This window comes from Salvelinus fontinalis, chromosome 30 (assembly GCF_029448725.1).
Source record: "Salvelinus fontinalis isolate EN_2023a chromosome 30, ASM2944872v1, whole genome shotgun sequence".
Taxonomy (NCBI): Eukaryota; Metazoa; Chordata; class Actinopteri; order Salmoniformes; family Salmonidae; genus Salvelinus; species Salvelinus fontinalis.
In genome coordinates, this window is record NC_074694.1 from 26,881,702 (window position 1) to 26,893,250 (window position 11,549).

An 11,549-nucleotide genomic window follows, 5' to 3' on the forward strand; every position below is an offset into this window, starting at 1 on the left:
GGGACTGTGACAATAGCCTTTTAAGGAGTCACATGCAAACAACAGTTTAATCAAATGGAAAGCTCAGTCTGTTGTGAAAAATAGTGGTTGTCGCCTGTCTAAATAAAATGCTTATTTTTACATCAAACATTTAGGTTTGTTAGAACAACAATAGCTGCTCATATTTTCATAGTTGTGGTATTCCTAGCACTTCTAGGGAGTGTTCACTTCACTCATTTTAGTGTCTTCACACAGAAGCACTTTAACAGCTAAAAGGTCAGGTTACGGACGCCTTTCGCTAATTTACAACATCAATCAAGGAGAGTCTGGGTCCATTTTCTCGTTCTCAGAGAGAGAGTGAAACCCCCCAGAGAACAAGTTCCACACACACACACCCAAACACACGACAGATGTTTCTAAAATACCACAGTAACAACAACACACAGATGGAGTCTAGGAAATACCCTCTGAGTTTCTTGCTACTCAGGGAATTAGAATAACAAATGTAGTCTACTGTGACTTTTAGTAGTGCCATTGAAGAACCTTTTCACCCACTGAAACAGCAGAAGCATAAAAAAGAGTGTATGAGTGTGAGTGTCTGTCAACGCTGTCTTACTCTGTGTGGGTAGACACATTCTAGCTCTCTTCACCATGCTCTCGCTCTCTCTCTGTCTTCCTCTCTCCCTCTTGCAAGAATGACAGAGTAAGGGAGGAGTGTGTCCGTGTGTGTGTGTGTTCATGGGAAGTGGGACGCGGAGGAAAGTGCTGTTGGAACAGTGCCTAGGAGCTGAACATAGTGAAGCAGAGACGAAAGGAGGGAGGTGTGTAGAGGAGAGGAAGAGTGCGGCAGCAGTTTAGAGGAGAGGAAGAGGGCGGTAGCAGTGTTGAGGAGAGGAAGAGGGCGGGAGGGAGCAGTCTAGAACAGAGGAGTAAAGGAGAGGAAGACCGAGAGGAGCAGAGGGGAGAGGAAGAGGGGGAGTGGATCTGACTGAGGAACAGGTGAGAGGAGTTGAGATTACAGGAGATGGGTGGAGAATAATAGAATAAAAGGGGGAGGAGTGGGGTGGAAAGGGGGAGGAGTGGAGAGAGACGAGAGAGAGGTGGAGAGGAGAGAATGGAGGAGAAAAGAGGAGAGAGGGTGTTGAGAGTGTTGTGTTCACACCCGACTCACCCAACGGAAGAGAGGAGAGCTGGAGACAGATGACCAGAGACAAGGCAATCACACTGAGACGGTTGACTTAACACACCCACCAACGCACACACAAGCCACACACACATACCACATATACACCACACACACACACACACACACACACACACACACACACACACACACACACACACACACACACACACACACACACACACACACACACACACACACACACACACACACACACACACACACACACACCACACATACACCTAAAGAGAGCAACTCAGACACATGCACAAAGACTTGTAAATCTGTTCAGACACATGTACAAGCAAACACACAGACAAACACACACAGACTTTCACTTTTCTCAGAGAACACTGTTCGCCAGGTCCAGATGAAGAGGAATGCGTTCAGGAGGACGAGAGGTGACCAGGAGACACACACTGGACTTGGACCTCCAATCTCCCACCAACAGGCGTGTAACAAACACACACACACACTGTCAGAGCAAGACCAGGAGGACAGAAGCTGGACTGCACTCTACATTCTGCTGTGACAAGAGATGGACACACGCTCTCTTCACACAGCCAAGGACCTCTGCTTGGAGCCACAAAACAACCTGTCACTTGTCACACACTGTCTCTCATCTGATCTGAGCCAGAACGGAACCAAGCACCTGGAACCTGGAACATTGACTGTGTTCAGCACATGCTTTGGGCTTTGACCACCTTCATCCAGGAAGATTGCACACAGACAGACCCGGATCTAGCCTCTGACCTCTCACCTGCAACCTGTGGCTGGCGGTGTGACGGCTTGTCTACTGTGGAGCAGCACCTACTCTCTTTCTCTGTTCTCTCTGGTCTCGCTCCTTACATGGTCTCGTTCTTTAGTCTCACTGTCTAGTTTATTATCTTGGTCTCTCTCTTCTGTCTTTTAAGACTTCTTTGGTTACTCTCTCCATCTTCTTGTTCTCTCCCGTGTCTCTCCCTAGCCACTATCTCTCTCCTCCAGTCTTTCACTCTAGTCTCGCTTCTGTCTCTCCCCTCCATCTCCCTCTCTGTCTCCTCACATCCCCCCGCTATGATGCTGAGGAGAGACCGTCTGCTCCTGTCTGTGACCCTCACAGCCATCTTCACTGCTGACCTCTACTTCGTCCTGCTCCCCAAGCTCCGCCACAGACAACCAGGACCAGATGATGGAGGCTGCATTTGTCCCTCCTCCAGGGGGACTAACTTCACCCTTGCTGGGTACAGCGGCCTCACCGCCCCCTGGCCCTCCAACACCACCTCCATGGACCTCCAGGCGATGGGGGTCAGAGCTACGGACAACCTTACAGATTGGGGCTCGAAGCTGGAGAGGCTGTTTGCTCAACCCCTGTATAACATCCAGACACCGGAGCTGGTGCTAGAAGAGAGGCTGTTACAGTCTGAAGAGATAATGGGGTATTACAGGAGGAAGGTCTCGCGCTGGGAGAGGTGAGTATTCTACACACAGTCCTGAGTTTAGATATTTCTCAATGTTTTGTTATGGTTGTGATTTAGTTTTGGTGGGACTAGAGATGTTGGGAGACATGTGTGTTTCCCCACTGTGGCTTCGATGTGGTGGAGGGGTAGGGTCCCTGACATTACGGCTGTGGATCCCTGGCACATGCATAAACACACCGTTCTCTTTCTCCCTCTTTCTCTTATTCTCTCTCACACACACGCACAGACACTCAAGCATAAGCACGTCGACTCAAAACGTTTTCTCTTAGGCAAGCAATTTTTCCATAAAGACTAACCCCATAAAATGTCTTTAAAGTCGATGTTGTAAACAGCATTTAATGGTGGTCTGGAACCAGTACTCAAACATAATTTGAGAGCCTATGTCTGGATCTCCCTGTGCTAGGTAAACAAGACCCTTAAACCTGATGAAATCCTTTAAACCTGTGAGAGCTGAACAGACTGTAGCTGTCTTGGCTCCTGTCTAACACTGTCCATCACAGCTCAGTGCATTCCCCTCAGAGAGATCCTGTTTGGGCTTCATTGGTGGAAAAACAGAAGAAATATGAAGAGAGGAGATTTCTACCCCCTTGGCTTACTTCTAAATGACACATAACAATAGATACCCCAGGGCTTAGAGTCTTGCAAAAATCTTGCAGCAGCTTGTCAACAGAAGAGAAATGGACTTAACAAGAGGATGGATGGTTTTCGTAGGGACTTCTGAGGAAAGTTTTGACTGTTTTATTTGGAGGCTGAAATAGAGCAGTTATAGTTTACTGGCTTACAAGTCAACCACTACAATTTATGGTGTGTGTGTGTGTGTGTGTGTGTGTGGCATACAACAATAGTTTGAATCAAGACCACTGAAAGAGGAAGGTGATGTGTTGTTGCAGCCAGCTGCTTGGTTCCTAGTTTCTAGTTCCTGGGTTTGTGGTCTCTGGTAGTGGTCTGTGGTCAGCCTTCCTGTGACGACCCCTCCTGTCATCTGACCACAGCAACTGATGATGTTTGAACGCAGAGAAGCAACCAACCCTCCCACCCACCGCGGTCAGAACTGGCACAACGGTGGACCAATGCCACATGCTTCCCAAACCTCCTTAATGGTTTGAATGTTTGCTTTGGATCCGGGGTGATTCCTGCCCTTACTTTAAGTGTATGTTTCTGTGGGGACACATACAGAAGTGTCAGGAGAGGAAGGAAGGGGGATTCCTAAGTGAGGGCGAACAGCTCGGAAGCTTCGAGAGGGAGTCAGAGAGTCCAAGAGAAAGGTGGCGACTGTTTACTAGGCTTTAGTTTGTCTGGAATGCTGCCACTACAAATGTTTTCCTCCGAGAATAATTTGCAGTTGTCTTTGACTGATTACCGCTGACTCTATTCTCCTCTGTGGAAATACCCTAAAGGTTTGGATGATTGTTGGTCCGGTGAAGGAACTGTTGTCCTCACCATGGAGGTTGCAAGTGTATTTTTGAAGGCGCTTTCAATGAAATTTGATTTGATACTGTATGAGTTTCACAGTGGGTATCACAGGCTTTCAAGGATAACTCCACTGTTTTGCATACCCTAACCCTGACCTCATTTTGACTGCTTCTCTCACCACCTCATGGAATACATTATGACGTTGTACAACAAAGGCAAGGCTATGCATAACCAAAACACCACTGTAACACCTCTCTCTCTCTCCCTCCCAGGCATATGAAGCTGTACAGCGAGGCAGCAACGTTGCTGGAACACCAAGCGACCTTTGACCCTGAGGCCAGCTGGCTGAAGTTCCACCTGGGCATTAATCGCTACGCTCTGTATGCCCGCGAGGACCCCACAATCCCCCGCCTGCTGAAGGACATGCAGTCCACCGCCGTCATCAGCGCAGGTTGGACCTGTTGTATGAGCGTTATAACCATTCATATAAGCGGTATTCATATGAGTGTTGCATTATAGTCACTGTCAACAGTGCATGCAGGTGCTATAGGACCTGAACCTTTAACCATTTATATGATTGTTATAGGTATTCATTGCAGAAATGTCTTTATGCAGATTACACTCAAGACGAAAAGGCCCTCAAAGGAGCGTGTGACTGTACCCGGGGTAAGGTCCAGTGCTGTCTTGTCTACGTATCTGCTCTGTTTTGTTCCTCTATGATTTCTGTGTTTTGTGTTCTGTGGTGAAATATTCTATTCAAGTGATAGAGACTTGGTAATTTCTTCAAACAATCATCTTTATTCAATATCGATTAATTATTGACATAATGAAACCGTCGACTCAACACTCTTGACTGTTGGGTTGAGAGCCTACCCTTTACAGACCATGCTGTTCCTTATATACCAGATACCAAGATTGCTTAGTCATAGCTGGTTCAACTCCCCCCATATAGATTGGGGGCACCATAAGGCACTTTGGGTTCATCCTGTGGTCATCTGCTTCTGGTATTGTCTCCCAGATGCCAGGATAATTAGGGTTACTGAGGTCTTTGTTCTGTTCCTCCAGGCTCTCTCTATCTCAGTGACACCCACCACATCTGATCTATGGAACACCAGCTGTAGGTTTTTATCACCCAGCCATCACTTAATCAGTTGCCAGCCCAAGCTCCATAAAGACTCCTCTCAGTTAACTCAGAAAAGATAGAGAGAGTCCTAAGAACCTTACTCTATTAAATAAAACAACCATTTGGTGCATAAATATAACATCATCTTGCATTCCTGCTACCACAGTTCTAAGATGCATTCCATTTGCTTAAAAAGTTTCCCATGAGGACAGGGAGAGAAAAGAGAGAATCAGTTGACACAGTCATCTTCATGACTGGTTCTTTTGTAGTTTTGCTCCCTCTGTTATTTCCTTTGGTGCTCAGCCGTGCTATCAGAGCCGAACACCCAGTCGCTCCACTGACAAGACTTTTGTTTTCATCTGGTTCCAAGCCCCATAAATTAGCATCATTTTAATTTCTCACACTCTCCAGATCTTCATAAGTCACATCCCTGGAGACAGAGAGCAGAGACAGACTCATTTAGTTCAAAGGAAGAGTGTTCTTTAAAAAGCTTTATCTCATGAAGCAGGAGAGTGGGGAGATGCTACAACAGCCCACACACCGGCAGTCTCCACAGCTTTGCTATACCTTCAAGCAACAAACAACTCAGACCATGGATACACACTCACACGCTCACAGAGAGACAGACAGACACACACACACAGCAATCTCATCTAACAGGGACCTGCAGCCGGCTGCGTTCCAAGATTTGTAGAGCTTCCAATCACACTCCCTAAAAACACACAGGTGGCTCCAACCTCAGCAACAACACAAACACACTTCCAAGAACCCAAAATCCTTCTATTGCTCTGTCCCACTTTTTTAATTTTTAATTTATGTCTTTTTCAACCACTTCTTCTTGAACAGTTGAAATAGCAACAATGTTCCCTTTGCACTTCAAAGCTTGTTTGTGTCTGTTTGATTTCCCTCCAGTTAAACACAGCGGAGAGAGATTGTAAACTATTAATAAGCCAGAACTTCAGAGGACTGAGCTGAATCAGCTGGAATCAGGAGAAGTGTGTATCTTTATGGTTACTGGTTAGCCTTGCTTTCTGCCACGGTATGCTAAATACCCTGACATACTAGAGAACCCCTACTGAGTGTAGTTCTCCATCTGTGGAACCATTACAGCCTCTGTCATGGTCTTATCATTGGGAACAGGTCCAGGCTGAAACAGATCTAGAGCAGAGAAAAGAAAAGAATATCTAACAGAATCAAATAGAAACCCTAAGGATTCGAGCTGCAAAATAAACTTGGGTCAGATTTCCGGCCAACTATGTGTTTTTTGGATAGGATTTTTAGCGAGCTTAGCTTTGCCAAGCTTTCTCTCTGTACGAGACAAAGAGCTGCCGAGAGAGACACAGAAGCTGAGGGCAGGTGGTTGGCTGAGTGGTTGGTTAGAGAAAAGGCCTCATTTAGTTAATTTAATTTTTGATCCGTCACTGTCTCTCTCTCTCGTTATCTTTCATGGTCTCTCTCGATCTCTTTCTCTCTCTTTCCCGGTATCAGTGGTAAAGCCCAGTGGATACCACCTCAAGCTGGCCCTGAAGATGCAGAACTTTGGCAAGGCCATGTTCAAACCCATGAGGTGATTGTTTTTTGGGGAAATCAATCAGGGGGAGTGCTCTGGTTTGTAGTGATATTTTTAACAGTACTGTAGTTATATGAACCACTCGTTAGCAACTCTTTCCTCTCATCTCCTTCTCTCAGACAGCAGAGAGACCAGGAGACTCCTGATGATTTGTTCTACTTCGTCGACTTCCAGAGACACAATGCTGAGATTGCTGCCTTTCATCTGGACAGGTAACCTTGGCAACCTGTACTCTCCTCATATTTATTTAATTTTGTTTTATTCAACCTTATCTTACCTGGAACTCTCTCGCCGATTCAATCTATTTTCTGAGAAAGCATATAAGAACCCTTCAAATTGAATGATTTTCAAGCATACTGTATTTCTCAAGTTGCCTCCCAACAAACAGATCCTAAAATGTGTACCTCTGTATACCTTTGACTGTGAAAGAGTTTCCTTGGGGAGATGAAGGCCTCTCCACTATTTCAACATGTCTCCTTCCCAAGCCAAGCATTTTTCCCCCACAGACCTAGGTGTAATTACTGCTGTCTACTGTAAAGTCTCTCTAACCTCCATGCCTCCAGGTTACTGCACATTAACTGAAGTGAGTCATCAGTCACATACAGTCATTTGAGTCACAGCTTATCAACCCAAAACCACACAAGACAGCAAGTCAAAGTGATTGGTATACCTTGACGCACAACAACATTATGGATAGGTGTACATGGATGTAGGCTAATAAAGCTCAAAGAAGTTATCAAGTTATTACGTTCCATACATTTTTACCTCACAATATACCATTTAGTCAATTTCACGAAGTGGAAAAGAAGAGAAGAAGAACAAAGAGTAAATGCTCGGTTATCATTCATGAATTGAACACTGTGACTCTACACTACAGCACTGTCTAAGACTAGATACTGTATGTCTAGTATGTCTGTGTGTTCCCACCAATGTCTCTGTGTTGTGTCTCTGTCTCTGTGTTGTACCAGAGGCTTTATCATTATAAGGCCCAATCAGCAGGTGAGATATGCAGCACCTCAATAACATCTCCAGTATTTAGTCTCAGATACACACACAGATGACTGTTATTGAGACACACAATTCTGTCAGACTGTAAATATGGCCCTGGGGGCTGTAGCCACACATCAACAACTGCTAGACTACACAGCGGGGAACAGAGGCAATTACATAGGCGTTATTATGGATGAAAATCTGTAAAGTTGAATTCAATTCCTGTGACTTTGTGTATGTCAACTGAGGTGAGAGATTGCAGGAGCTATGAGTTCATCTGACTTTCTATTGTTTGTTCTGTTCAGAATGGAACTCTTTCTTCTAGAACTCTGAGTAGTAGAAGATGTATGAGTTTGCGTTCATCAGAATGGAACTCTTATCTTTCTCTCTTCTAGAATCCTGGACTTCCGGAGGGTACCGCCGGTGGTGGGCAGGCTGGTGAATTTGACGGGGGAGATTCTCCTGACCACTCACAATGAGGACCTAAGGAGTGTGTTCTTTACCTCTCCAGGTAGGCATTACCCCACTAGAGCAATATAGTTCCATAATAAGACACATTGGCTTGAGAGTCTACACACCTGCTACCTAGATCTTAATGAATCAGTCTATGATTAAAAGGTGAGGATGAATACTGATGGTTTAAACTAATCTACAGTATATCTATGTATATTCTCTTTCAAACAGCGAACAACACGTGTTTCTTTGCTAAGTGTCTGTACGTGTGTAAGACGGAGTATGCAGTGTGTGGGAGCCCTGACTTGCTGGAGGGCTCCATGTCAGCCTACCTCCCCGGTCTCAGCATCGCCCCTCGTATCTCCATCCCCAACCCGTGGATACGATCATACACCTTCACTGGCAGGGAGGAGTATGCGTACAACCCTTACTAACCCTGAGACCTACTGTCATCTCTTCCCATATACCATTTTGGAGCCTCTCATTTCCATTTTGAAAGTTATCCATTTGACTGTTTTTTGATAAGGTAATATGGCAGACTGAACATCTTGGTAACATTAATATCCTGTCTCTACCAGGTGGGAGGTGAACCCCTTGTACTGTGACACCATAAAGCAGCTGTATCCCTACAACTCAGGGAACCGACTGCTCAACATCATAGACATGGCCATCTTTGACTTCCTTATTGGTATGTACGACCACCCATCACCCCTGATGGATCCCTGCCCTTGTTCCATATGACACCCTATTCCCTATGTAGTGCACTACCTTTGTCTATACATTGAATAAACACGCCGTGTCACAAATGACTCCCTTTCCCAATTACAGTGCACTACTTTTGTCTGTAGCCCTGTGTGAGTGAATATTTGTTCTTGGCACTCTCCCTCAGGTAACATGGACAGGCACCATTATGAGATCTTCACCAAGTTTGGCGATGAAGGTTTTCTTCTTCACTTTGACAACGCCAGAGGGTGGGTACAAGAGTTGCTTTATAACTTCAGTCATTGCACAATGGAATATTTCTAGTTCCCTTATGATGACATCACTTCCTGTGTTTCAGGTTTGGGAAGCATTCTCAAGATGAGATGTCCATACTGGCTCCACTGTCACAGTGCTGCATGTAAATATGGAGAGCATACACTATAGTCACTAACACAGATGAACTGACACCAACATTGAGCCTATATTCATATTTAACTTGGCATGGCAACTCTCGAGTCAAGTCTCACTCTCTGCCTATCTCTCCCTCATTCTCTCTCCCCCTCTTCACCTCCATCCCTCTCCCACCCCTCCTCACCTCTCAGTATAAAGCGTTCCACGTTACTGCGGCTGCAGCTCCTCTCCCAGGACCGCTACAGGCTCAGTGACGTGATGAGGGAGTCCCTGGGAGGAGACGCACTGCAGCCGGTCCTTACTGAGCCCCACCTGCAGGCCCTGGACCGCCGGCTGCAGCGTGTTCTGAAGACAGTCCACAGGTGTGTCCACAGGCTGGGAGAGGCTCAGGTGATCACCACAGACTTTGTTGATACCTCCGCCATGCCTGAGTCTGTCAAACCAGTATCTGCGCCCAACAAGGAGAGGTAACTAAGGTTAACAAGGAATTCAAAAGAAGTGCACTATAATAGGGGAATAGGGTGACATTTTGGACGTATCCCCAAGTCCTACAAGGGGAGGTAACTTAAGACCAAGGACAGCCTGAGGACCATGATGGCAGGTGACCTCGTCCTGTAAAAGCAGGAACCACAGGGTCTGGTCCCTCTCACAGAGTAATGCATTCCGAACTAGTCTTTGAAGTCAAACCTTTGGAATGATACGGTCTGCTTTAACAATAGACAGCAGCACTGCTTTCCTGCACTGTCAAAATGTCACACATGGCCTTGGGCTATGAGGTCACCTGAGGTCACCTTCCATGCATTGCACCCTCTCTGGAGATCCCCTCTGCCTTGCAGTGCATTGAAATGGACCTACAGTATCAGTGCATCAAAGGAGCCAAATTACTGTGGAAGATGCACTGGATAATTTAAGATGATTTCTGCCTTTTCACAATTTCACACCATTCTTCAGTACTCAACAGTCATGTGACTGTCATTTGAATTCTATGTAAGGATGATTGCACATCGGTTCTGTGAAGTAACCTTGTACCAACAGATATTTAATCAAATATAAATGTGTAAATAAAGGTTATGATTTGGAGTGATTCATTGAACAAAACTCTAATACGAAGAAATGATGACACATTTCTACTGCTTTCTGTTGTGTAACTGTTTTGATTGATCTGGCTTCACATTAGACATACATAGTGAAAGTTAAAAGGAAAGAGAAACCGAGAGAAAGTGCATGGATGAAAAAGAAAGTGTGTGTATGAGGTGTTTCTTCCTACAGGAAAGTGTTACCTATTAAACCTTAATTTAAACAGCCCATGGTTTTTCCAGATAGCACGTAGATGTCTAATGCCCGTCTGTCTGTCTGTCTCATCAGGAGGTGTCTGTCTGTCTGTCTTTCTGACTGTCACATCAGGAGGTGTCTTTCTGACTGTCTCATCAGGTGTCTTTCTGTCTCATCAGGAGGTAGCTGTCTGTTTAATCAGGTATCTCTCCGTCTGCCCTTTAAGAGCTTTCACAACCATACCACACCCTGACATAAATACCTCATCATCACAGCTACAGTACTGTATGTGTACGTGCAGCTTATACTTTGTTCTAACTAGTCTGAAACAAAGTATTGTCTTCAAACTACATTCTGTTTGATATCATTTCATCTCAACATGTCTGGACCTTTTGCTCTGAGCTGTTCTCATTGTTGTCCTGACTACAAATCCAATGCATCCTGATGTTTTTGAAGAGGGAGAATAACCACAACTATTTTAAAGAGCCTGAGTAAGTGAAATCACACCAAATGAAGTTTGGCTTCTGTTCAACAATGCTGGAGGGAGCTTATGGAAGACTGTTTTATAAGGTGTCAGCAGCAAAAACGCTCAGAACATTTATTGGTTGTGCAACAGTGACTGATCTTAAACGCATGCAGGAGTGGGTTCTGAGTTTACTAACTTTATGAGCTCTCCAATGAAGTGGGTGGCTTTCTTTCATCCACCGACAGTTAAACATCTAATTTCACCAAACACCAATAGGCTACAGTGGAGTCCTTTGCTCATCTCTTTTCTTCATATGGACTGAACCAATAAAACAGAATGTCAAGAGGCCCTCCTGGAGATTTGCCTTCACCTGTCCTGTTCTCTCAGATCAATGTGGGTATAGTGAGTAAAGGAAACCACTGAAGAATATTGAGAAGAGGTACTACACTGCCCTCCAGAGTTAGGACTATTCATTAATATTATAGTATGGACATATTCAGACAACCAATGAGTAAATGACTCAGTCG

General features: G+C 45.1%; 1 protein-coding gene across 3 annotated transcripts; it reads left to right on the top strand.

The window, feature by feature from the left end:
* The first annotated feature begins 695 nt into the window (after nucleotides 1-695).
* Nucleotides 696-10,351, top strand: fam20a (FAM20A golgi associated secretory pathway pseudokinase). 3 transcript variants are annotated; one of them, XM_055890185.1, is made up of 12 exons: nucleotides 696-978; nucleotides 2,130-2,613; nucleotides 4,308-4,486; nucleotides 4,651-4,701; nucleotides 6,647-6,725; nucleotides 6,848-6,940; nucleotides 8,114-8,229; nucleotides 8,403-8,583; nucleotides 8,750-8,859; nucleotides 9,061-9,142; nucleotides 9,232-9,291; nucleotides 9,476-10,351. In XM_055890185.1, the coding sequence occupies exons 2-12, from the start codon at nucleotides 2,219-2,221 to the stop codon at nucleotides 9,753-9,755; spliced, it is 1,626 nt and encodes a 541-aa protein (XP_055746160.1). In that variant the 5' UTR covers nucleotides 696-978; nucleotides 2,130-2,218; the 3' UTR covers nucleotides 9,756-10,351. The 3 variants fall into 3 exon arrangements, with proteins under 3 accessions (XP_055746160.1, XP_055746159.1, XP_055746161.1); XM_055890184.1 differs by lacking the exon at nucleotides 696-978 and adding an exon at nucleotides 1,105-1,997; XM_055890186.1 differs by lacking the exons at nucleotides 696-978; nucleotides 2,130-2,613 and adding an exon at nucleotides 3,525-3,887.
* The last annotated feature ends 1,198 nt before the right edge of the window (nucleotides 10,352-11,549 follow it).

Bases quoted from the DNA above. Each gene is read 5' to 3' on its own strand.
- fam20a (XM_055890184.1), top strand. From the start codon at position 1,847: ATGCTTTGGGCTTTGACCACCTTCATCCAGGAAGATTGCACACAGACA. The intron at 6,726-6,847 runs GTGATTGTTTTT...TCCTTCTCTCAG, and splicing joins GCCATGTTCAAACCCATGAG to ACAGCAGAGAGACCAGGAGA. The intron at 8,230-8,402 runs GTAGGCATTACC...TCTTTCAAACAG, and splicing joins TGTGTTCTTTACCTCTCCAG to CGAACAACACGTGTTTCTTT.